Genomic DNA, 26,761 nt, shown 5'->3' with positions numbered 1-26,761 from the left:
TACAGAGAAACCCTGTCTCAAAAAACAAAACATGACTTCTTGGAAATGATCTTGTACCTTCATGCTTGCAAGGCAAACACTACCAACTGATTTCCTCAACCCATTAGGAAAAACAAAAATGAGGGCTGTGGGAGCTCTCAGCACCATCCTCGCAACTGTTCAGTAAACCTAACACTTTCCAAACACTTTTAAAAAAATGAGATGCTTAGAATACTTAAGTAAAAGTGTGAAATAGGCAGTATGATATATACATCTGGAAATAAACAAGCCCAAGCTCGTGAGGCAAATGAAAACAAGCATATACACACCCTTCTCATTTTTTGTGTGGTGTATGTGCATGTGAACAGAGGTTCACATCAGGTGTTTTCCTCAGTCACTGTTCACCTTGCAGCCTCTGAGACAAGGTTTCTCATTCACTCAGGGTTTACCTTTTAGCTAGGTTATCTGGCAAGCAAGCCCTGGAATCCTCCTGCCCCCACCTCCACTTCTCTAGCATTGGGTTTTAGACACACCACTGTGCCCTGATTTTAGGTGGATGCTGGGGATCCACACTCAGGTTCTTGTTTGGACAGCGGCACTTTTCCCAGTGAACCATTTCCTTAGCCCCACAGACGGCCTTTAATAAATATCATACCACTAGATGAAATTACCTACAGTGAGTTGATACAAAAAAAGGTCCTAAAACAGTTCATACAGTTAGGCGCAGAAGGACAACTAGCAGTGGGAACTAAAGGTATTCGGGAGGTTAGGAAACAAGAGAGTGGTGTCCTTAAGTGAAAAAAGCATTTCATGAGGAAGAAAGCACTTGGCATGAGTGCTAACAAATTCAGTGTAAACTGATTGTGGGTAGAGAAATGTGGAGGTCACATGTAAACCAACCAAAGCAATTCGACAGAGGTGGCATTTAATAAGCATTTCCTAAAGATAAGGAAAGTCACTGTCAAAAATGTGTGAATTTCCTTTTCAATGATGTACTCTTGAGCAGTATGCAACCTGTCCTTTTGTATCAGATACAAAGTCCAACTGGGTTTAAAAGACTAAGAGAATGTACTGAGCACAGACAATTCTCTGTAGGCAAAAAATTGTTATTAGTGGAACACAGAAATGAGGCAAGAGACAAGGATCATGGAGGTTTCTTCTTAAATGATTTAACAGGGTTATTTTTTTTGCAGCTGAGAAAAATCTGATGAAACAAAGAGAAGACAGAATGGATAGCATGATGGCCCTAAATATAGTACAGAGGATTCACTGGGGCACTGACAGGAAAAGCAAAGGAGAGATGCTCAAACACAGACACATTCAGTGCTAAGATAGTATGAGTGCACAGATCTGACTGCTTAGTTTCTCAATAAAATAGTAAGTCAGAGCAGCAATTAAGAGTTAAAAATGAGGAGGTTATCATGGATTGAAAGAGGAGAAACACTGCCCCAGCATGGTGAAGAACGACTTTAGGAAATGTTGGGCTATTAGGGCAGCAGCCACACCTGAAGTAACTCCATTCAACATGGCATGCATAACCGGAAGTGAATAGAAGGTCAAGAAATTTTAGAACAAAAAAGTGTACGCATACAATTCCTCATGTTGTGGTGATGCCCCCAACAATAAAATTATTTCATTGCTACTTCAAAACTGTAATTTTGCTGTTATGAATCATAATGCAAATATATGATATGCAGGATATCTGATATGCAACCCCTGTGAAATGGCTGTTTGACCCCCAAAGGAGTTGTGACCCTGAGTTGAGAACCACCGCTCTACACTGTGCTCCAGGAGAGTCAGGACTACAAATAAACAAATGACTTCCAAATATTTTTCACTTAAAACTTAAAAATGAATTTCCAAGACCTCTTTATTCAATCAATTCATTATTTCTGGGTTAGTAGTTATCAACTTTCCAATTCACTCAATACTTTTTTTTTTTTTAATGAGGCAGGGTCTCATGAACTAACTCTCTGTAGCAAAGGATAACCTGAACTCTGGATCTTCCTGCTTCTATTCCCCAGGTGTTACTGAGACCATGCATCACCATACTTTTGATTTCTACTGCTTCAACAGGATTGTGAAATTTGGCTGAATACACATAATTATCTAAATCTTTCCAGGTCTTTCCAAAGACTCCCCAGGGTTTTGCTAATGGTGTCCCCAAGAAGAATTGATGAAAAATTTTAAACTTATATCTTCAAACTCCTAGAGTCTACACTTAAATATGAAGCCCTAAAGCTCAGTGACTACAAGCAAACCTCTGCTAGGTGAAAATGGTCCATTTCTGAATGGCACATTATACTGTGAGGTGCTTTGCATAATGTCTCTCAGTGTGACCACACTAGCTCCACAGATGAGCAAGCTAGCAGTCATCTTCCTGCTATTAACCCTTATTTTATAAACAATGATTAGCGCCTATAGCAAGATATTTATTAAAGAATATGCAATTTGTTGCAAATCCTAGTCACAAACTGATGCATCTACATTCTTTATTAAAATTAGATAAAACCAAAATAAAACTTTTTTTTTGTCCAACAGCAAAAATTAGAATTATTGCTGTTGAATCTATTTTTAAAGAGGAGGAAGAAGTTTATTATGACACTCAAGAAGTCTTCAGTCCCAATCCTTGGAGAATGTTGCTCTCCAGGTCAGGTTATCTTTTTCCTGCCAAGATAAACAGAGTGCTGTAAGGAACACATTGTGAAAAGCTCACTCAAGCTCTGACACCGCCAACTGAGGCCAGAGGGTAATTAATTAGTATTAAAAAAATCAGGAGAACAAGAATGTGTTCTAAACTCCCAGTAATAAGATCACAGACTGCTTTTTATCAATCTTTAAACAGATTCCACTGCTCAAAGTACAAGCATGAATTAGCAACTGACAGGAATCATTGAAAAAAAAATGTTTAACATTTTACATGAAAAGTTATGTGCTTCATGTGCTCTTTATTTTTTGAAATTAATTTGTATACATGTGTGTGTTCCATGCCATCATGTGGAGATCAGAGGACAACCTGTATGAGTTAGTCCCAGGGACCAAACTCAGGTCACTAGGTTAGTGGCAAGAACCTGTAACTTGCCCATCTTTCTGGTCATGGTATAATTGCTATACCACCAAGATTAATGTTTCAAAATTAAGCCTCTATGTCAAAGCATTTTACACATGAGTGCTCATAACAATTCTGGAAGGAAGACAAAATTAATGCTGTGGTATAATTTCTATTAAAATATAATAAGGAGTGGCAAGACAGCTCAGCAGGTAAAGGAACTTGCCTTACAAGCCTGGTAATTGAGTTCAATTCTACAAACCACATAAAGATAGGAGGAAATGACTCCACAAAGTTGTCCTCTAACCTTAATATGTACCATAGAATGCATACATAGTAACAATAAAAAATAAAACTAAAATGTAAGAGTAATACTAAGTGTTACTGGCACCAACATTTTATTATTTTTGCAAATCCATATAAGCTCTAATATCAAGAATAAAATAAATTTATGCAGTGTGGTATTACTTTCAAAACTAATGCCTAACAAACTTAAAATTAATGGCATTGGAAATGTAAGTTGGGAAAGAAGAGCTTGTTTACTAAGAGTCTTATCCACTACTTCCCCCATCAGTGCTGGATTAGTACAGAACAATCACTTTCCTAACTCTTTGGGTCATGTTAGCGAATACAAACAGAGCAGGAGTGAAGCCAAAGTTGAAGGATGCGTTATGAGCATGGGAAGCCAGGCTCCTCCCCAGTAAGCACCCTTCTTTCTCTTGAAAGTCAAGACTCAGGACTCGTCTCTCAGCCTCCCCCAGCTACTGATTTGACAAAAAGGGGAAAATAAAATTGTGTCATAGGGACATACACAAGTAATCTAGCAATGTTAACGGATAAAAATCATTACATCAATCAAATGTCTAGTAAATATCTACGTAGCAAAGCAGAGAAGTAAATAAACTGGGCACGTTGCTCAGCAATGGAACACTTACCACTGTAAGGCCCTGGGTTCAATCCCCAGAACTGGGGAGAGGGCATGTGAATTACCTTTATTACCCTAAAAAACAAGTAGTCTCACTGTCCTTCACTTAGTATATTTTTATGCCATATGTTCTAAATATGTTATGTTTTCATATCCTGACATATTTACACAGTGACTTTTACATCCCAGGTGACTGATGTACAATCTCCACTCAAGAGTTTAACAAATACTTTACTGTATTTGTGCACATTGGGGTGCATGTTTGTAGGCCACTTCTGTGCAAAAAGAAGTTTTTACTTTTGCTTACTTTGTCTGGCCTAGAACTTGCTGTGTAACTGAGCTGGCCAGGCACTCCTGCTCCTGACAAAGTACTGGGATTAAAGGCATGTGCCAGCACTCTCCATTCATCACTTTAATTGAGCTGATACGATAGTAAGATGTTTGTATATTAGCTGCTTTAAATAACAGGTGTATTAGTTTATCCTCAATGTCTAGCAGCCCTGGGCCAGACAATGCTCTGACCTTACTGAGCCCTTTGTGCTGACTACAGGAGACCTGAGAACCCTCCTCTCAGCGTGCTCTTAATTGTGTCCTTCTTAATGATGTAAGCATTTCATGCTTCCTGGCTGCAATGGGTAGCATGCAGATAAGAATTTAACTTGTTCTTGAATTTGTAAAACACATTTTTTATAATCTTCAAATTAAAATAAAAATAGCCATAAATAAAATATTTCTGTAACTTCATTTAAAATGTGTATGTGATTAGCATTTCAAGATCAGAAAAATTAGATCATACTTATAGACAGATAAAAACCTATGAGTTTTGTTTTTTTCAGAGGGTCTAACACTCATGGCAATCCTCCTGGCTCACCTTCTTCCATGCATGAACTACTATGCCCAGCAGAAAGTTTTTAATCATAAAAAGAATAATTACAGCTCATTTATGAAAATCACTTGCTTTTCTTTGTTAACCATCCCATCTATAAAAACAACAGAACACAACCAACCTAACTAAAATATTAGTTATATTCACTAGAAATATTATTCAGTACACATGGAGTTCTGTGCTGATGATTTCCTTTGATCAAAAGGATAGTGCTATAACACTGCGCCTCTGGAAGGATTTCTCTAGTCTAGATTATGTATTTATGTATGTATGTATTTATTTATTTTTGTTTTTTTCGAGACAGGGTTTCTCTGTATTGTTTTGGAGCCTGTCCTGGAACTCATTCAGTAGACCAGACTTGGTCTCGAACTCACAGAGATCCACCTGCCTCTGCCTCCTGAGTGCTGGGATTAAAGGCGTGTGCCACCACTGCCTGGCTAGATTATGTATTTATTACAGTTCATTGAGACAGGGTCTCACTATGTTGGTCAGGTTGGTTTCAAACTCCTAGACTTGAAGGAGCCTTCTACTTTGAGTTCCAGGGCAAACTCAGGTCATCAGGTCATCAAGCTTAATGACAAGTGGCTTTACTTTCTGAATCATCTCGTTCTCCATCTTCAAGTCTAGGACTTTGATCATTGAACCATTACAAGGAGAGACATCCATCCATCCATCCATCCATCCATCCGGGATAAACTACTTATAAATCCCTCACTGCTCCAGTCCAACCATGTACTGCCATCTTGAGACTACCAGTCACAAGAGCAAATATTTATAGTACAGTCTGGATATCCTTTATCCAAAATACTTGGAACCAGAAATGTTTTCCATTTCAGTTTAGATTTTCAAATATTTGCACGTACATACACAGATGAAGTACTTGTGGGATGGAACCTGAGTCATACATTTTCATGTACATGGTTGGACGGTTAAATATATGTAACACTTTTGGTCTGCTTACTGCTGCCTTTAAAGTGCAATCTTTAACAAGCATGAAACTGCTATCACATCAGTTATCTGGAGACTTGAGATTTTAGACCAGGGATAATCAACTTATCAATATAAGAGCCTAAAGTACATAGGACACTTAGGAGACATGATTCTACTGCCCTCTGTCTTTTATTGTATCTAACTCCTTCCCCATTAGAAATTTAACAATAAATTATTTCATAACTAAGTTTCAAAGAAAGAAAACCCATGATGTGATTCTGAACCGTTAAGATTGAACACTACTGACTAACTCAAATTCTAGGAATAAAAATGACTACCTCCAATATAAACTTTCATTACAAGCTTTTCAGGTTTCTAATTAAATTTGCTAGGATATACAGGAGATGTTCATTGTATCAGTGTCAGGCCTCAGACTGCAGGATTAAGGTTAGGTGATGCTGAGCCATGAGACTTCATAAAGGAACCGGCAAGTCTTTTACTCATTGCGACTCACTTGCATTATGGAAATGCTAGTGCCTTTAATTATATTCATGTCCACTAAGACTTTTCATGCACAAAGCAGAGCTTGTGTGCTTAAAATTTTAAGAGCTAAATATTTGTAAGAAAAAAGAAAAAGGCACTGGGTGGTGGTGGCACATTGGGGAGACAAAGGCAGGTGGATCTCTGTGACTTAGAGGCCAACCTGGTCTACAGAGCAAGTGTCAGGATAGGCTCCAAAGCTACACAGAGAAACCCTGTCTCGAAAACAAAACAAGAGGCTGGAGTGATGGTTCGACATTAAGAGCACTGGCTGCTCTTCCAGAGGACCCAGGTTCAGTTTCCTGTACCCACATGTCAGCCAACAATTATCCACAACTCCTGTTTCAGGGGATCCAATACCTTTTCAGGCCTCCAGAGGCACCACACTAATGGGATACACAGTTACACAGACATACATGCAGGTCAGACACCCATTCACACAAATAAACAAGTCTTAAAAATTAAAAAAAGCACCATTGGGAATATTTAGTAACTATAATCCAAGCAAAAACAGAAAACAAAACACAATACCATCGGAGGGTTATCCATTAGTGCTTTTTTAAAGCACACTAGATGGTGACTGTCTGAAAGGTTGGGCTAAGATATGCAACTGCTCTTATTCAGCATATGTTAATATTTTGAACATCTATCCTATACTATCTATAATAAATTTAGGCAATGATCCCCTTATATGACAAAGCAGATTAAGACTTGACTACAAATTTCATGTTCTAAATAAATGTTTTAGGCTACATATCTGCCTTCTACAAACAAGCCCTATTATATCTGTAACAGGAGCCCTTTACCAAAGCCTTCTGAGGTCATCTTCACTGCCTAGCAGAGAGAACCCAGAGGATGACGCCAACCTGAGGTAAGCCAGAACAGTTCAATGATACAATGTTTATAACAAAGCTTCATTATTTCAAAGCATCGATAATTCTCAACATAAATCTTCAAATTTCTCTGTAAAGTTTAGAAATTTTTCTAAAATTTAAAATAATTGTAAGAGGAAACACTGCTTATTTTAAGTAGTGTTTCAATCATCAGAAATGAACTTTACCAGCTAGTTTACTTCCAATGAATTAAACAAAAAAGCTTGAATTAACTATATTGCAAAGTTCAAAAAGGACTAAAAGTGTCAAATATATGCAGCCCATCATAAAATGGTTCCATTTTGACATCAGAACTTTATTTTAAAAGCTGTATAAGGCCAGATTATGAAGGTGTTACAAACCAGGGTGATCTGTCAAGGATTTTCAGTAACAAAGAAAAAAGTAAGAAAAAATTATTTGGTATAACCTTCTGCTAGTAATGTAACATTCAGTCTTGTCTCTCTACATGAACTATTCTGTTACTGTAATTTATAGAACTGCAGCAGCAAAACACATAAAGCATAGTAAATGTTTATTAAAACCACAGGTACTTAGCTGAAATTAAGGCACAGGTCACTTTAGAAAGCAGTATGTGAGAACAGTATTGTCAGAGTACCACAAAAGACCACTACACCATGACAGAACATGGTTCCTTTTGTGTCTTACTCTTTTTTTTTTAAGATTTATTTATTTATTATGTATACAGTGTTCTGCCTGCATATATTCTTACAGGTCAGAAGAAGGCACCAGGTATCATTACAGATGGTAGCAAGCCACCATGTGGTTGCTGGGGATCGAACTCAGGACTTCTGGAAGAGTAATGAGTGCTCTTAATCTCTGAGCCATCTCTCCAGCCCTTGTGTCTTATTCTTTAAACTCCATCTACTTTGAAGGCATGGGGTAGGATGACAAGTGACAGTTTATCATAAACATGAACATTCTAAGAGATACTCTGAGCGATGTGCTAAATACTAAAATTATGAAAACCCTTCCCAAGGCCACAGTGGTACGCACACCCTTTCAACGTGGCAACACCTGCCATCATCTGTGACAGCTTACAGCTTCTTCAGATCCTCTTCCCTTACTCAGAAGAAGTCAATCACAGCACTGTATGAAACTAGTGAATTGGTATGAAATACATTCTCTCCAATATTCCTAATGGATGGCAGTTCCATGGCCTAAAAGGCGTTAACAACTCATATTTCAGTCATGGCTGCACGGCCAGAAAAATGAGCATCATGATGGACTCCTGCATTCTTCACATTGTGCTCATGTACAAAGTCAGTGTAGTTTCTATGTGCAGTCTGGGGTGGGGACAAGGCCCTTGTGCTCCACTGGTTTCCACCACGTTGACAGCAGTCACTGGTAGCAGAGAGCCTAGACGGTTGAGGATTGGGGAGTACAGTTAGTCAACAGGAACAGAGAACATGGGTGTGTAAGGGGAAAGGCAATGTGAGCAGCGTGCACCACCATGGAGAGCAGTTCCCAAGCAGTGATAACATTCAGGAATAGCAGAGGGGGGAATACACAGTTACATGGTTCATGTAATGGAAAGCGCCAATACAGAGACACATGTAACTATAATCAGTTAAGTGAATTAATTAATGAAGAAAAGTCACAGCTGGCAAAACACTCTGTTATCTGTCCCTGCTGTTGCTGGGACACTCCTAGGTAGAAATACTGTTTGGAATTCTAGTGAAAAAAAATTCTAGGTAAGGCTTTATTCAAATATTAGAAGAAATTCTACTGAAAGACAAAGACATATATAGAAAGGGCAATTATAAAAATGATCTCCAGGGGCTGGAGAGATGGCTCAGAGGTTAAGAGTACTGACTGCTCTTCCAGAGGTCCTGAGTTCAATTCCCAGCAACCACATGGTGGCTCACAACCATCTCATAATGAGATCTGATGCCCTCTTCTGGCATGCAGACATACATGGAGGCATGATGTTGTATTCATAATAAATAAATCTTTTTAAAAAAAGATCTCCAAACTTACATGATTTTTTTTTTCAGTTTTATGAGACAGGGTTTCTCTGTATTGTTTGAGGCTGTCAGTCCAGCCCGGCCTCGAACTCACAGAGATCCGCCTGCCTCTGCCTCCCGAGTGCTGGGATTAAAGGCGTGTGCCACCACCATCCGGCTACATGATTTTAAAAAAAGGATAATCCAGGAAACAAAATTCAGGAGTATTTTAAAAAAAAGAAAAACAACTTGTCTTAGACATCAAGCAAGCTCACATCAGTGCTTCAAATGAACAATAATTATTGTACTCTCTGTAATGAAGTTCACAGGAGTACAAGCTGAAGCAACAGGCACAGACCGAGTGCCGCAAGCACAGGGGACCTGGAGGGCAGACATGCACAGACATAGGCACGTGCAGCTCTGGATGGAGTCACAAGAGTCCTCCAGCAGAAAGAAAAAACCTGCTATGGCTCAAAAACCAAACTTTTGTGATGTGACAAGGACAGGACATACTTCACTAACTACCAAGGGTACCTAAAATCTAGATAAAAAAAAAACAGTATTATTTTTCAAATTCAATGAAATACTAATTTAATTTTTAGTCTATTTACTCATAAAAACTGAAAAGACTTTTCAAAATAAACATGGAAGGTGTGTTGTTTGCTTTTAACTACTAACATGATTTTATTTCCTTCCATTGAAATTCAACTTGCTCATCTGACCTAACAAAACAAAATTCATGACCCTTGGTTTAGAGTCTCTAAAAATTTAGAGATTAAATTCGGCTTATGTTCTGGTTTAAAGATGCAAAAGTTCCAAGTTCTACTTCTTTTTGTTTTTTGATAGTCTCACTACATAGCCAGGCTGACATCACGGGTCTACCTGCACCTTCTTCTTAAGCACTGGGATTACAGGCATGCTTTATTTTGTTTTGGGATAAGGTTACTTTGTTGCTCAGGCTGGACTCAAATACCAGGATTCAGTAGAGTCTCTATCCTCAGCCTCTCAAGGACATGCCACTGTTATCTTACTTCTTGCTAACAAACAATGTATGTGTTCCAAGTGATATGAAATACCTTAATAAATTCTAAGTGACTGACATATTAAATCATTCACCTAGTTCATGGTATCTTTTAAGATATAGGGGGTAGGGCAAGGGAAGACTTGAACAGGAAACAGGCTTCAATTAAATTGGCTCCAAATCATCTGCCAGGAGTGAGAAATTCCACACTCTGCTGTCACCTGGTTATCAGTTCCCACATTTTGTTACCTCCTTCTAAAGGAGGACTGTTTTCTAGTCTCTGAAATACAAGCATGCAGAAACAGAGAACAGGAGGCAGAAGGCACTTTACATTAAGGCTGGAGAATCTCTAGCTCTAAGAGTATGTCATTGTATGTTCAGGTCCATGCCCTGCTAACATACTCTGAGGCTCCTCAGGTTTTCAGGGTCATCTCTACTCCATTTTAGCAAAGGAGGTATCAGCATAACCATATAAAGGAGGAGGACACACGGCTCCAAGGTTTTTTCATTTTTCTTGAAACTCAAATTCAATATTCTCTAAAGGCTACAAAGCAACTGGTAGTGCCTAACAAATCAAATTAAATAGATTTAAATACGTACTCATTAAAATGGAATTCAATAAAGACGTAGCATTCATAACATAGGATGTAAACTAATCAGATTCTTATTTGGTATTAAAGAAAGACATGTATATATTAAGACAGTTCTTTTACAGCTGAAGTCTGGTTACTCTTTACGTGACAATGGGCTTCAGTGGCACATTAAAAAGATGGAGCATAACTGCTTGCTGGGCTGTTAACTTCAGCAAGAAACTGAAAATTATAATGTCTTGAAGACTAAAACTTGACATCTGTAGATCTCACTTGTTTTCTTTTGGTATGTACATGTGTATACACATACCTAAATACTCTATATTATGTTCCCATATATGTATATATATGGAGCAAAACAAGGGAGAGACCTCCCCCCCCCCTTGATTGATTTTAACTGCAAGCTATCTGGAACTGAGATAAAATACAGTGAACCATCACAAGCAAAGCATCCTGTCGTTAGTTAAGCCAACAATACCAGTGGAAAGATTACACAGCACAGATCAGAGATAGTCACCAATCACTACTGACCACCACCATGAAGGAAGAACTGGCTGCATAGAAAACCAACCCAAACCTTGAGATCACCACAGAAACGCATTAGGTTTCAAGTATTAACAAACTAAGCTCAAGAGAAGAGAGAAAAATCCCATGAATCATCCAAGTGCATCCAATAAACAGACACAAAGCCTGAACAGATAATATATCCATAGGACCAATCACTTCCAAGGAACCTCCGCCAAGTCATATGGCTTTTAAGGAAAGCACAAACCCAACTGATTGGATCCAACAGGCCACAAAGTATCCATATTTGTGAGTTTGTTGACTACATAAATAACTTTACTTTCATTGAACTAGTTTTCTAGCTCTCCAAACTGGAATTTTTCCTTTTTTTTTTTTAAAGACTTTTTATCAGCCATTCCCAGATCACACTAATGAAAGTAAAGCCAGATGTCTTATTTTCTGCCTTTAGACAACTGTCCTCCTTTCTTCATCCACAAACTTATGCTCACCATCCCTGACTGCTCAGTCTGCTCCTTTTTGGATCACAAATATGAATAATTTGTTTTCAATCACATTTAAAGTACTTTAAGATTATAGCTTAAAAGTTTAGAATACAATTACACAAGCAATATTTTGGTTTAGGAGGTTAACAAACCATTTTCTGTCATGTTGGTCTGCTGCAGAATTCTGTGGAAGATTCTCTATCTCCACCAGCACAGGACCAGAGGATGAGACAGGATTCATAGGTACAGGAGACCTCACACCCCAAGCCTTTGGGCAAAAATCATAAAATTCATTTGTTTTGCCTATAAGCAAGGTCAAATACTAACAAGCAGAAATAGCAACACCAAGAAATACAACTATATAAATCTATATAGCACATAAATGTTTGAATTTTAATACACTAATTTTAGCTGATAAGTGAACATTCACAATGTACTGATGCCCCAGATTTATAGTAACAGAAATGTTTAACGAATTATCTGTTTTACTCATAGAATCCTAGTAAAACAAGGAGAAGTGGTAGGAGTAAGAAATGTACAAAACTTATAAAATATCACGCACTACAAAAATCCAACTATAGCATTGACAGTCACTAAAATTTACTATGTGCTCTGGAGATTTGGAAACTTACTATTGTCTTACCTGTTGGAAGTCATTATTCTGGGTTGAAGCATTATGAACACTATAATAAAGAGGGAAAAAAACCTATTAAAAACTTATATATAAGGATTTGGAGGGAAGAAAGATTAAGAAAGATTGGAATTAAAATACAATCTTAAAAAAAAAAGTTAAACAAACATGAATGAATACAGACCCAAATTGGAACTGAATTAATTACAAACCATTTACTTAAATCCATGCTTAAATCATTGTATCATTGAGAAAATGAAATCTAAGAGCATAATTGTGTAGTCTTTTGATAAGCCTGACATATGTATACACACATATATAGTTTACATTAACTTTTATTATTAATGTAGTATATGTATAATAAAGCATTATAGGTTAAAAAACCTTACATATAAAATTCCAGGATATTACATTCTAATTTTTTTTTTTGAGAGAGAGGGTCTTATTACACAGTCCTGGCTGATCCAACACTTGCTATGTAGACCAGCCTGGTCTCAAACTCAGATCTGTCTGCCTTTGGAGTGCTGAGATTAAAGATGTGTGATACCATGCTTTGATTTCTAAGATTATAATATACTATTCAAAGCAGTACCAATGATATTAATGTTTTGTTTCCAGCAAAATTATTGATGATTTCTCAAGCTATAATGGTCATAGTTTCGACTATCAAGCACTTGCATTTCTATGACCATTTGTATTTTCCATATACACAGATTTTAACTGTGCCTTACATTACTAGTAATCTTTCAACAAATGCCTATCAAGTGTCTTGAGCCAAACAGGGTATTGAGCATTCCCATCCTAGTATCATTTATATTTGGAACCTTCAAATTTCTCTCTTCTAGACCTTCCTGAAGAGTTCCTTTAATACAGTTCCTTGTGTTGTGGTGACCCTAACCATAAAATTATTTCACTACTACTTCATAACTGTAAACTTGCTACTGCTATGAGTCATAATGTAAATACACCATATGCAGAATATCTGATATGCGACCCCTGTAAAAGGGTCATTTGACTCGAAAAGGGGTAGTGACTCACAAGTTGAGAACCTAACTGGTCTTCTTCCCCATATCTGATTTTATATGTTGGTCTTCATTCCTTCTCCCGTGTCCCCCTTCAGGCAGGGGTTCTCTGTGTAGCCTTGGCTGTCCTGGAGCTTGCTCTGTAGACCAGGCTGGCCTTGAACTCACAGAGATCTGCCTGCCTCTGCCTCCCAAGTGTTGGGATTGAATGTGTGTGCCATCACTGCCTGGCTCATCTTTTAAATTAATAATTCTATTTTCACTTACAACCACATTTGAAGTACTCAGTTTTATATAGTTTATATATTTATATATTGTTCTAGTTAGTAAATAATAAGGTAATGGGACTTAAGCTTCACAAATATTACACTTTTGCGAAACATCCTTTATTGAAAATTTAAACATTTACTTTGTGCATGTTTGGAGATCAGGACAACTGGCCAGAGGTTCTCTCCTTCCACCACATGGGTCTTGAGGATTGAACTCAGGACATCAGGTTCTGTGGCAGGTGCTTTTATCCATCATCTCCCATTTTAAAAAATGACTCATTCTATATTTATGTGTATGTCTATCCATGTGTGCACACATATATTAAGGTACCTGAAGAAGCCAGAAGAAGGCTTGTATCCTTGAGGCTGGAGTTACAGGCAGCTATGAGCTACTCAATGTGGGAGCTAGGACTCAAACTTGGGTCCTCTGGAATAACAGCCAGCATTCTTAGCCACTGAATCCCAATTATTATTTTATTACTGACTACTAAGGGTGCTGGACTTCCAGGAGACCCAAGAAAAACATCTCTCATAATAAGCCATATTATCTAAATCAAAATTTCTAGAATATACTACTTTTCTCATAATTCCTTAATAATTAAAAAGCAGGGCTTAGGATGTAGTTCACTGGTAGAATGCCGGTCTAGCATCCAGGAGGCCCTGGGTTTGATGTTTAGTACCACAAAGATAGAAACAAACAAAGCATCATTAATGAAGAGACAATTAAGGTTAGTTAGTTCAAAACATTGATGAAGGGTCCAGTATTCAGCACAAGACACTCTAAGACCAAGGGACAAAGGGCAAGGAATAAGAGACAAACACAGGAGACAGGATAAAGGAGAAGGGAAAAGGAACAAGGGAGAGGGGGTAGGATATTTGTTCCTGGGAGCAGGGGCATAGGACTGCCTGTAGATATAGGAGAGACAGATATGACACATAGGAAAAATGACGGTTTATAAAGATAAAAGGGGATGTTAATTAGGGCAGTCAAAGGGGGCTTTTGATAGTTGGATTTCAATACTTTGATAGCTGGATCTTGGTAGTCAGTCTCAGGAGGAGAAAGGAGTCAAATAAGGGAACAGACCTTGTGGCTAGTTTTAGGAATGTAATCTAGCAGTTTTTAGCAAGGCAGAGGGAAATTGGGGAGAAGGTCAAGGCCTGCCAGAGTCATGTTTGTTATACACTGACTGGCTAGACTCCCTTTCACTTGATTTGTGAACATATTCAGGGCATCTTAGAGAAGGACTTTGTAAAGGATCATTGACCTTTTTGCTCATAGATAGCCTCTACTTAATTTCCTTCCCTTGTCCTGTTCTATGCTGTCTCTAAGCCAGGTACAACAGCTATATGCCTACAGTCTCACCACTCAGTGAGAAGGAAGCTCAAATAAGAGTCTCAAGTTCAGGTCATGGGGCTAGCCTGTGCATCATTTAGAAAAATAAAACAGCATTAGTAACCATGAACATCAATTATCCTTTAAAGCACTACCTTCTCTTAATGTACTTTTAGTGGAACCTCATGAGGAGAGCCCGACACCAGCAATTTATAAACCTGTTATTCAAACTGGGCATATTTTATGAAACAGCAAGTACAAGGTCGAGAAGTATTTTTAGGTCAAATAGTTAGACACCATAAAAAAGGCACTGTTCTCCATGGTCCACTGCAACAAAACTATTCATGCAAGCAGAACGGCAAGGGCAAGAGCGAAGGGCATACATGCCAGTTCAAACTCAGGGCTTCCCAGGATTGCATAAAAGAGACGCAGACGCCTAGTAACCTTCAGGGGGAGATGAGCTGTCTCATCATTTAACTTCTGAAAGACACAGGCAGGCAGGCAGGCAGGCAGACAGACAGATTTATTAAGGTTTATTTATGTATGTGCGTGTTTGTCTGTGTATAAGTAATACATGTAAGTATATGGATCCTTGAAGGACAACTCAGATCATCCAGAGCTGTGAGCCACCCAACTTAGTCTCTTATAATTTTTGAAATTATAATTGTATTATTTGTCCCTCCCTTTGCTTCCTCCAAAGGGTCATCATTTTTTTGTTTGTTTGTTTCCTTGTTTGTTTTCCAAGATACAGTTTCTCTGTGAAGCTTTGGAGCCAGTATGGAACTCGCTCTGTAGATCAGGCTGCCCTTGTACTCACAGAGATCCACCTGCCTCTGCTTCCCGAGTGCAGGAATTAAAGGTGTCTGCCACCACAGCCTTCATGGGCCATCATTTCCTTCTTTCTTTCTTTTCTCCATCATTTCTTACATAGCCTGTTTATGTGGTCTTCTAGAGCCAAAAACATCACTAATAAGGAGACAATGACATTTATCCACTAAAGTGAAATTAACTTTAATTCTAGAAAAGAGACCATGTTCATATTCACTATGCTCTGACTAAAAAATTGTATTTCAGAACATCTTAAGAGAATGAATTTTAACTTTGCAAATAAGAAAAACCTTAATTGTTCCACATCAAGTCACTGATTAAATATTTTCTATTTCTACTACTTTCATGGCATATCTTTAAGGTGAAATGTCATGTCCTAGTATGTTTCAAGAAAGCAAGATGTAATCTACTAAATAAACAACACCATTTTTAAAAAACAGAAGCCAAACTTCCTTCCTAATTTCCTTGCAAGCACACCTTCTAAATGAGTCAAAAAAAAAAAAACCCAAAAAACAAAAAAACAAAAAACTCAAAGCAGATATCCCAGAAGGGCACAAAATTTTTCTTTTTAATCCGAAGTTTTACAGTACCAACTCCATATTCATTTTAGTCTTAACAGCATCAAGAGTCCTTGTTCACAAAGTGTTTCTGTAATGAATCGCTAATCACAACCTGGCTCCAATTTCAAGTGAAGAAAACTGAACAGGAAAATTCAGAGGCTAGAACGATGGCTCAGCAGGTTAAGGCACTTGCTGCCAAGACTGGCCCCTGTCAGGAGGGGTGCAGTCCCTGGAGCCCATATGGTGCAGCTCTCACAAGCTGTCCTCTTACCTCCACATGGGTACCGTAGTACAACTACACTAAACATGAACTGCTACAAATTTAAACACTACTGAGTATCGGAAAATAACAAACCCTTTTGAAGAAGTTCTAATTCAGACAGACAGACAGACCTATCTACCCACACCCCACACAAAGGTATGTTTGCATGTATGTTCTGAATCTGATTTTATTATAATAATAATTATTATGTCTATAAAAATATATAGAAATTTATAACACATCCAAAAATTCAATATAGATTACAAATTATATTATAAAATGTAGTAATAATAATTATTATTATTACAATTATGCATTTTTTGAGACAAGGTCTTGCTACAGTAGACCAGGCTGGCCTCAGACTCATACAGATCCATATCTACCTGCCTGTCTCCTAAGTGGTGGGATTAAAGGCCTGTGTGCCACCACAGACAGCTTTGAATCTGACTGTTTAGTAAGCATTCTGGAAGACACAAATACATAGTTGTTTTTGAAAAACATTGTAATACACACTACTGAAATTAATGGAACCACTAGAGTCAAATCTTAACACATTTAAAGGGACTGAAATAATATACAACACACTATCTAACCAAAAAATTTTGAAAATTTAAGATATTCACACATATGGGGAAATTAACCAATATATTCCTAAGTAACCAACAGTTCTAAAGAGAAATCATGGATTAGAAAACAACGTGGGAAGAACCAAAAAATGCAAACAAAACATACTACTAGTGCTCAAGGGGAATTTTACAGCTACAAGTTTATGTTAGGCATGGCTGGTTCAAGCCTGTAATCCCAGCAGTAGGAAGGCTGAAGCACCAGGATCAGGAATTCAAATTTAGTCAAGGTACACAGCAAGCTTGTGATCTGTCTGGGTCTTATGAGACCCTGTCTCAAAAACATGAGAAATAAACAGACAAAAGTCTCAAATCACTTAACCCACCTTAAGATCATACATAGAGAACAAGAAGTTGGGTGTGGTGGTGCATCCTTCTAAAGCCTAGCACTTAGGAGGTAAGGCAGAAAGTCCACAAGTTTAAGGCTAGTTTGGGTCCTCTTAAGATCATGTTTTAAACAACTAACAAACAGGCTAGACCAGGTGAACAAGCTGTGAGTTGTAGGCAGCCAGAGCTACAAAGTGAGACTCTGTCTCAAAGACCAACAGAAAACAAAAGAAAGAAGTCATTTGGGGATGTAGCTCTGTGGTAGAGCACTTGCTTAGCTAGCACTCACGGAGGCCCTGGGTAACAAATAAATAAGGAAGGCAGGAAGAAGAGGAAGTAGCCAGAGCAAACTAAATCTTAAGAGTAAGAAACATTAGAGCAAGAATAAATGAAAGGCTAGCGAACTGGTAAATACTCAGCTGAATTGACTAAGAAAAAAGGGAGATAATTAGAAAGGAATCAGGTATAGCACTATCGGTCTTAAACAAGACTGGAAAAAATTGAACTATATACCATTTAAAAAATATGTCTACAAGAATTAAGGATTTAAAAACTGGACTAGAGATAATGCAAGTTAGGTGGCTTTAATGGATTCTATCACAGTGTTAAGAAAGAATTCCTTACAAACTCTCCTCAAAAAATTGGAGAGGAAGGACTATTTACCAACTTACTCTGTTAGATCATCAATCGCTCTTATACCAAAACTGGATAAAGAGTCTAAGAAAGCACAGATCAATACCTCTGATGAATATAGAACAGATCAACAAATACTAGCATGCCAGATCCAGTAACACGGAAGTATGAATTACATACCATGACTGAATGGAATTCAGCCTAGAATAAAATTGCTTACCTGTAAACTCACCTTTCTTCTTTGACATTTTCAATATGAATAACATAGCTACTTCTGTAAGCAGCTTAATTTTTCTGAATGTCAATTTTATCTGGTGTTTATTTGTTCCCTACTATCCTCCCAATGCCTATGAAAAATCTGACATTTGGCAAGGTCTTCAACAAATATTTGTTTAATTAGTAATAGCAACTATATAAATTGCACAACTATGTAAATTGTCTCAGTTCCTATATTGCAGGCATTACTCACCCAAGATCTTCAGGTTTTGTTGTGTTTGCTGACAAGAGAAAAGATAACATCTTATTAGTCCACCTGGCATGACAAATTGCTACACTATTCAAAGTAAAACTGTGACTAACTGTGAAAACACACAGAGGCTGGGCTGAAGGTCAGACCAGTACCACGAGCAGCAGCCACTTCTATTCTTCAATAAAATCCTGTGCACACCTATTCGTCTCTTTTCCATAATTTCACTTTTGTTTATGCAGACCTGAGGGTGTCTGTACATGGCTACGCACACAAGAGGGCAGGTCCTCCTGGAGCTCAGAGAAGAGAGCATCGGATCACTTGGAGCCGGAGTCACTTGATGTGGGTGCTGGAACCAAATTCGGGTTTTCTGCAAGAGCAGTATGCTCTTAACTGCTGAACCACCTCTCCAGCCCCCTACTCTACTTTTAAAGATTTGTTTTATTTAAAATTCTTGCTAGACATTGGTGGGACATGCCTTTAATCCCAGCACTTGGGAGGCAGAGGCAGGAGGATCTCTGTGAGTTTGAGGCTAGATTGGTTTACAGAGCAAGTTCCAGGACAGGTTCTAAAGTAATGCAGAGAAACGCTGTCTCGAAAAAAAAAATCTTGTCTGTGTGTACATATGCACACAGTACAGGTGCCTGCAAAGGCGAAAGGTGTGAATCACCCTTGGAACTGGAATTAAAGGTGGTTGTGGTCCATCTGACACAGGTGCTATGAACCATACTCAGGGCCTATGGAAGGGGTATTTGCTTTTTAACTGCTGAGCCATCTCTCCAGCCTAACATCTATTCATTTTTAAATTCCACTAAAAATGGAATTTTGTGTGTGCATGTCAGTACCACAGAGCATATATAAGAGCAAGGACAATTTGTGGGAGTCCATCTCCCCTTCTGAAACATTGTGGGCCTTGGGATTCAAACTCAGGTCATCAAGCTTGGTGACAAGCAACTTCAGCCATGAGCTAAACTGCTGGCTCACAACTGTTATTTTAAACTAAATTTCTACAAGCCTCTTAGATGAAGGTGACTGACTCTGAATTCTGTCAGTTGAAAAGACTGGGTAATAGGGCTTTAAGCCATCATTTAACTATTTTAATTTATAGCTATACATTTAAATTTACAACCATACCAAAAATTGAGTATGGAGTAGTCATTCTGAAAAATCAAAAACACAGTGCTGTAATTATCAGATCATGGCATATTTTGGACAACTGATGATAATGACCTGACAGACATGCTAAAACCCAATTTGCATTTTAGTAGAAACTCAAATTTAAAATTTGTTAAACGGAAACTATGCTCTTCTTGCAGAGTTGAAGTATCTTAAGTGGCAGATAACATTTATGAATTTGTAAATATCTATGCACGACACATTGATAACTAAAAATTTTAATTTTATTTAGTAGAATTTCTAACAGCAAATTAAATAGGAACAGTATTATTTACTCATTTTTATATTGTTTTATCATGTGTCTTTGTGTGGGATGTGTATATGTAGGTCAGAGGATAACTCTGTGGAGTCTGTTTTCCTTCACTAGTTAGGTCCTGGGGACTGAACTTAGGTCAATTAGACTTGACGTAAGTACCTTTATCCACTAAGCCATTTATAAAATGCCTTTATCTCACCAGCCTAATATGGAATAATTTTTACTGAAAAATTCTTTGGGGCTGGAGAGATGACTCAGAGGCTAAGAACACTGGACGCTCTTCCAGAGGACCTGGGTCAGGTCTCAGCATCCACATGGCAGCTCACAACTGTCTGTAATTCCAGGTCCAGGGCACTGGCCTTCACATGATACATTAAATGACACACACGCACACATGCATGCCCTCACTCCCCTACACACAAAATAAAAAAAAATTAATGTATTCATTACGTGCTATATTAAAAAACATTTAAGGGGATGAAGAGGCATTTCATCATGAGATGAAATGAGACAAAAGAGAGAAAATACCTCTCTAGTGCAGACATAATAAAAACTAAGTGCAAACAAAAAGACTGCCCAGAACATCATCGGAAGTGAGCCTACTATCAAGTATAATCCCAGCTAATTACAGGAGCCATTAAAATGTATATAGTTTATGAAGCTCATACAAGGATAGTTTTAACTAACTGAAAAAGACTTAAGAAGACTCAGATTGCTTCCTCTCCAGCAAATAGGGATGCTAGCAAATGAAGAGTGGACAGGAAGGACAAGACTTTGGAACAAGGTTGCATTTCACCTTTCATCTGTAGTGTTCGCCGGGAGTATCGCTTGCTGGGCCTTCTTTCAAAGGAGGTCGATCTTCTGGCTTTGTTTGTTTTTGTGGTCTGATACTCTGTTTTGCCACTATAATAAATGAGGCAAGTCAACAGTAAGACAATCTGAGGCAACCAGACACAGGAGTAAGATGTCTGCACTCAGATTATCCTGCATCCAGAAGGGAACTACCGTCCCAATAGTTTTGTTTTGTTCTCTTCATCAAACAGTTTTATATTCTCCATGCTTTGGTAAAATATGTAACATTAATAATACAGGATTTCAGCAGGGCGTTGGTGGCACACACCTTTAATCCCAGCATTTGGGAGGCAGAGGCAGGCGGATCTTTGTGAGTTCGAGGCCAGCCTGGTCTACAGATCGAGTTCCAGGACAGCCTCCAAAACAATACAGAGAAACCCTGTCTCGAAAAACCAAAAAAAAAAAAAAAAAAAAAAAACCAAACCAAAACAGGATTTCTCCTAAGCATGTATATCACCTACAAACATTAACAAGGAGAGAATGCCCATGCCTTCAGGGAAGCAACCTCTAATTTCCTATTCACATGAATCAATGCAAAATATGTAATCCAAAACAAGATTTACAGTTAATTTTCTTCTTGTAGTACTGTAGATTAAACTGTAGGCCTTATACATGCTAGCAAGCACTCTACCAATGGGCTATGTCCTCAGCCCTAACTCGTTACTGCTATTATTTCCACAAAAAATTTCCAGAAATAATTTAAAAAACTACTATTGTACTTCTTAGGTTTCCAGCTAAGAAGAAAATGCCTCAGCATTTTTGACATGGCTAGAACAGAAATTATCTTAAGAATTCTCTGAGTTTGACTTTTTACATTGTCATCCATTCTCTGACTTCAATGGCATGCTGAAGTCTCAACCTGACCAGCTACTTGGATATAACATGAACTGAAACATTTCAAATTCACAGCAAAGGAGTTGGTAAAAGCAACTGGTCTTCAGGTTTATAGAGAACCACAATATTATTCGTACTAATACCCCATACATTTTCTGTATGAGAAAAACCTGTTAGATGGAGAATTTACCTTGTTACAAAATTTAAATTGTGGCTTGATTACTATATATAAAATATGCTAATATATAAATCAACAATATATCTGATTTCCCACATAATCAAAAATTATTAACAATAACATTATTTCTTTAAATAATTTGGCCAGTAAATATCTTTGGCAACATATACTGTTTCTCTGTCTTGGTTTCTACCTCAGTAAAATCAGTGGTGGCTTAACTTTTATGGCCTGTATGCAGGAGAGGGTGATGTCAAAACTTAGGGAAATTGACCTGTATCTAAATCGTGATCCTAGTCGAATGAATCCTGATCGTTGAGAACTCTTTTGGACAGGTCCTCGGAGACGGAAGAAGGCATGGTGCTCCACTGCGCATTTCCATAAGTGTTTGCAGGCTTTTGGATGATCTAGTCTAAAGACAAAGGTATGCTCTTGTTCTTTACCCTGAAAACGACAAAGCAGCGTTTACTAAGCCAATCATGTCTCCTATTTCTGCAACACAAATACAACCATACTAGTACCAAAAGGCAGTCAAGCCTGTGGTGAATGCCAGCACTAGCGAGGCAGAAGTAGGTGGCTCTCTTGAGTTCAAGGCCAGTCTGGCCTACAGAGTGAGTTCTAGGACAATCAGGACTACCCAGAGAAACCATGTCTCATGGAGGGAAACAAAAGAATACTAGAAGAAAGTATAGACAGTGATCTATAAAGACAAAGGTATAGGAAAGCATTTTCTGGACTAGGCCCCATTAGCTGAGTAGTTATAGTCAACAACTGAAAAATGGGACCTCATAAAACTAAAAGGCTTATGTTTAACAAAGGAAACAATCAGTTGTGTGGAGAGGGAGCCCACAGAGTGGGAGACAGTATTTGCCAACTATATTTCTGACAGAGGACTAGTATCCAGAATATAGAAAGAACTAAAACAAAAACAAAACAAAACAAAACCCCACAATAAAACAAGTCAAAAAAACAAGCAACCCAACTAAAAGTAGCCTAAAGATCTGAACAGAGCTCTCAAAAGAATAAATTAAAATGGTCATGAAGTATTTTTAAAAGTGTTCAACATCCTTAGCAATCAGCGAAATGCAAAGAAAGGCAAAAGTCAAAACACACAAACAGCAAAAAATGATAGAAGGATTGGGGAAATGAAAACTGTATTTCACTGTTAGTGTAACTGCAAACTGATGCAGCCACTCTGGAAATCAGATTGGAAATTTCTTTTTTTAAAAGATTTATTTATTTATTATGTATACAGTGTTCTGCCTGCATGTACCCTTGCATGACAGAAGAGGGTACCAGATCTCATTACAGATGGTTGTGAGCCACCATGTGGTTGCAGGGAATTGAACTCAGGACCTCTGGAAGAGCAATGTTCTTAATCACTGAGCCATCTCTCCAGCCCTCAAATTGGAAATTTCTAAAACAAGATAAAAACTAATGAACAACAACAAGAAACTAACTAAAAATAAATCTATTATATGGCCTAACTATATCATTCTTTGACCCATGTCCAAAGGACTTGTCATCTCACTCCACAGATACGTGGTTAGTCACGTTCATGGTCACTCTATTTACAATAGCTAGGAAATGAAAACAACCCAAATGCCCAACTGACAAATGGACATGTGATCATAATATATTGTGGATAAATGAAATGAAATTTGCAGGTAAATAGTTGAAAAGAAAATATTATACTGAGTGAGTAACCCAGCCCCAGAAAGACAACTGCTGTATGTTCTCTCATATTTGTGGATTCTTATACCGCATCTAGAGGTCAGATTATACAACCTGGAGAAACCATGGAAATCAGTAAAAAGGGGCCATGGTGGGGTCAGGAGCACTAGAGAGACACTGTTGTCATGAAGGGGAAAAAGGAGGCGACAAATAACACTAAGGATATTAGAAAAAAAGATCACACACACACACACACAGCTTAAGTTAGGCCACTTGGGGTGACAATGTTCCCTTCTTCTGAAATTATATACTACCCTAACAAGAAACCCTGGTACTAGACATGGAAAACCTCCTTTCAAGTTGTTGGTAGGAGAAACCAAGAGAGTCTCCTAAGCCAAACAATGTAGGTATTGCTGTTACCTTTAGTGCCTTCCAGACAAAGAAGGTAATTCTGTATTACTAAAGACACTACACACTGTGGACACAGGACTTGAAGGAATCAATTTGGATCTGACCTAAAAGTCTCCTTCCTAAGGACTATCTCTCATAGTATATTGGAAGGAGCCATAAAAGCTGCCAAGAAAGAAAAGCAGTAAGTAGTTGTATCTGGCTATAATGCCTACAAATCACAACAAAGACCAGCATAGTAAGGTATTACTAAAGGTGTAACTTTCATCTGGGCAGTAACCCACAGACACTTTACTGAACTTAAGGGCTGCTTACTTACCTGTGCCTAGTGAGGGCATGGAATCTAAAGAAACTACTACAGCCACATTCCTAAACCAGTGTAATTTCAAACTGAATCCTGAATACATTATCTTTGGATCCACAAGTAAAAGTGGTGCTCACCCCTCATCAAAGAAGCTAGTTGCTTTTGCAGGCAGACAGATAGTATTACAGAAAGATACACTTGGTCAAAATGCAAACATCAAATTGACCATGGGGTGCTGGACCCCAATTAATACATTTACAATACAACCCTTACAGTTTAAAGCTCAGGGAGCATTGCAGTAGAGGGAGATATTGTAAGATGTAAGAGCTAGAGGGTCAGGACACTTGTTGAGACAGTCTCTTATGGAAATAGCCTAGGCTACAAACTGAGACAATGCCTCAAAATTGAAAACCGAACAACCATCACCACCTTGCAGCAGTCCACCTCCAGTTTAGGGAGAGTAAAGAATTTATTTTTGTTGTTTGCTTTTGTTTTTCTGAAACAGAGTCTCACTGTAGTTGAAGCAGCCATTGAACTTCTGTTCCCTCTGCCTCTAACTCCAAAGTTCTGCCATTAGAGGTATAGACTCCATGCTCAACAAAAACGTGATACAGAAGAAAACAAACAAACAAACAAACAAACAAACAACAACAACAACAACACCAGCCTGGCATAGGCCTTTAATCCCAGAACTAGGAGGCAGAGGCAGTTGTGTCTCTGAGTTCAAGGCCAGCTTGGTCTACAGTGAATTAAACCAAACAACAACAACAAAAAACTTATTTTTTTAGGTGTGTGTGTGTGCGCGCGCGTGTGCATGTACATGTGTGTGTGCCATGGCACACTCATGAAGGTCAAAAGATAATTTGAGTTGGTTTTTGCCTTCCATCACGGGGGCCCAAAATAGAACTCAGAACCTTTGCATTTTCTGTGACTGGATCTTTTGTTTTACAAAACATATCTGAGAGGGAGGCGTGCGGGAATCAAAATCACAGTACAGACACAGTAGTTTGAAATACTGTCAAAACAAATGGAAAAATGGGGGAATGGGAGGAACTAGTGGGGAGGCAATGAAGGGTAGATTTGATGAAAACACATTATATACAGATATGAAATTCCCAAATATAAAATTTCTTTTTAAAAACTCAGGCATAAAACTATTTAGCATATCAAATGTTCACTGATTGTATTGTAAGTTCTTTCATAAACAATTCTATTTTTCTTGGTTACATATCATTTTTATGCATAAAAATATCATGAACATCTGCCTACCTATTTTGCAGACTTGCCAAGATCATATATTCCCATTTTACCACTAACTAACTACACTTTTTTACCACTAACTAACTACACTTTTAAAATAATGTCTCCAATGGACAATCTACTGCATTCAAATTCCCCTAAGAATATGAATGTTTCTATTCATTCTGTGAAAAAGCATCACACAGTATCAGCCACAAAAATTCTTTTTCTGTTTAATAATTGAATAGGTTTAGTTGTAACAAGAAAATCAAAGAGTATTAAGCAGTGCTTCCCATTAACCCATTTTTTGATAAACTATCATTTCATTTATCTAACACCAAAAAAACCCAGAGATGGTTTTATAAAAATGACCTGTCTAATGCCCATATTAATTAAAAAAAAAGTTTAACTATCTAAGGGCCTCCCTCACTCACCTTAAGTTACAGTCTCACTCTTTTGGCTAGTTACTATGTTTAATCAGATCCACACATATTCTCAATAGCAACAGACAAACAGAAGAAGGCTACTATCACAATACAATATACTATTTATCTGGTTTCCAACAATTAAATGGAGTCAAACTTAAAACAGTAAAATCTAATATCTGCAAATTTTCAGAAAGATTGATACAATTTGACTGTTACAACCATTTTAAAATGGGACAACACTAAAATTATATAAAAAAGCTACTAAAAATCGAATCACATTTTATTGTTAAAAAAAATGCCACCAGGTGTATCTTTTTTTTTTTTTTTTTTTTTTGTTTTTTGTTTTTTGTTTCTTTGAGAAAAGGTCTCACTGGCCAGAATTCTTGTAGACCAGGCTGGCCTTAAACTCAGAGATCCACCTGTCCTTGCCTCCAAAGTGTTCAGATAAAAGGTAACTGAATTGTTCTTTTAAACCTTTTATCAGGAATTAAGCAATAGTCACCTAAATGTAACCTTTGTACACTATCAATAAAGAAATAATAAATGGTAAGCTTTCAAATTATCTTTAAGATTTCAGGCACAAAAGTACATTTTTAGGACGGTCTGATCTGAATGAGGATCTTGCATCCACGTATAAGCAGTGCTAAGTTTTGTTCTATGAGGCGCATCCCCATTTGTTACCACATAACTATTGTTAA

At 37.8% G+C, this 26,761-nt stretch overlaps 1 protein-coding gene across 6 annotated transcripts in view; it reads right to left on the bottom strand.

Moving 5' to 3' along the window:
- The window catches only part of Epb41l5 (erythrocyte membrane protein band 4.1 like 5), a 113,427-nt gene that overhangs the window by 53,812 nt on the left and 32,854 nt on the right, over positions 1–26,761 (bottom strand). For 5 of the 6 annotated variants that reach the window (XM_005070295.4, XM_021227232.2, XM_013113543.3 and 2 more), the window contains 5 exons: positions 22,285–22,454; positions 20,946–21,052; positions 18,721–18,748; positions 12,407–12,446; positions 11,916–12,031 (listed from right to left, as the gene is read on the bottom strand). In XM_005070295.4, coding sequence (XP_005070352.1) covers positions 11,916–12,031; positions 12,407–12,446; positions 18,721–18,748; positions 20,946–21,052; positions 22,285–22,454 — 461 coding nt within the window. Of the gene's footprint in view, positions 1–7,476; positions 8,559–11,915; positions 12,032–12,406; positions 12,447–18,720; positions 18,749–20,945; positions 21,053–22,284; positions 22,455–26,761 lie in introns of those variants that run through there. The other variant, XM_005070296.4, reaches the window with a different exon arrangement.

Source organism: Mesocricetus auratus, unplaced genomic scaffold (genome assembly GCF_017639785.1).
Source record: "Mesocricetus auratus isolate SY011 unplaced genomic scaffold, BCM_Maur_2.0 Super-Scaffold_100676, whole genome shotgun sequence".
Classification (NCBI taxonomy): domain Eukaryota; kingdom Metazoa; phylum Chordata; class Mammalia; order Rodentia; family Cricetidae; genus Mesocricetus; species Mesocricetus auratus.
This window is presented reverse-complemented; position numbering and strand designations above follow the sequence as displayed.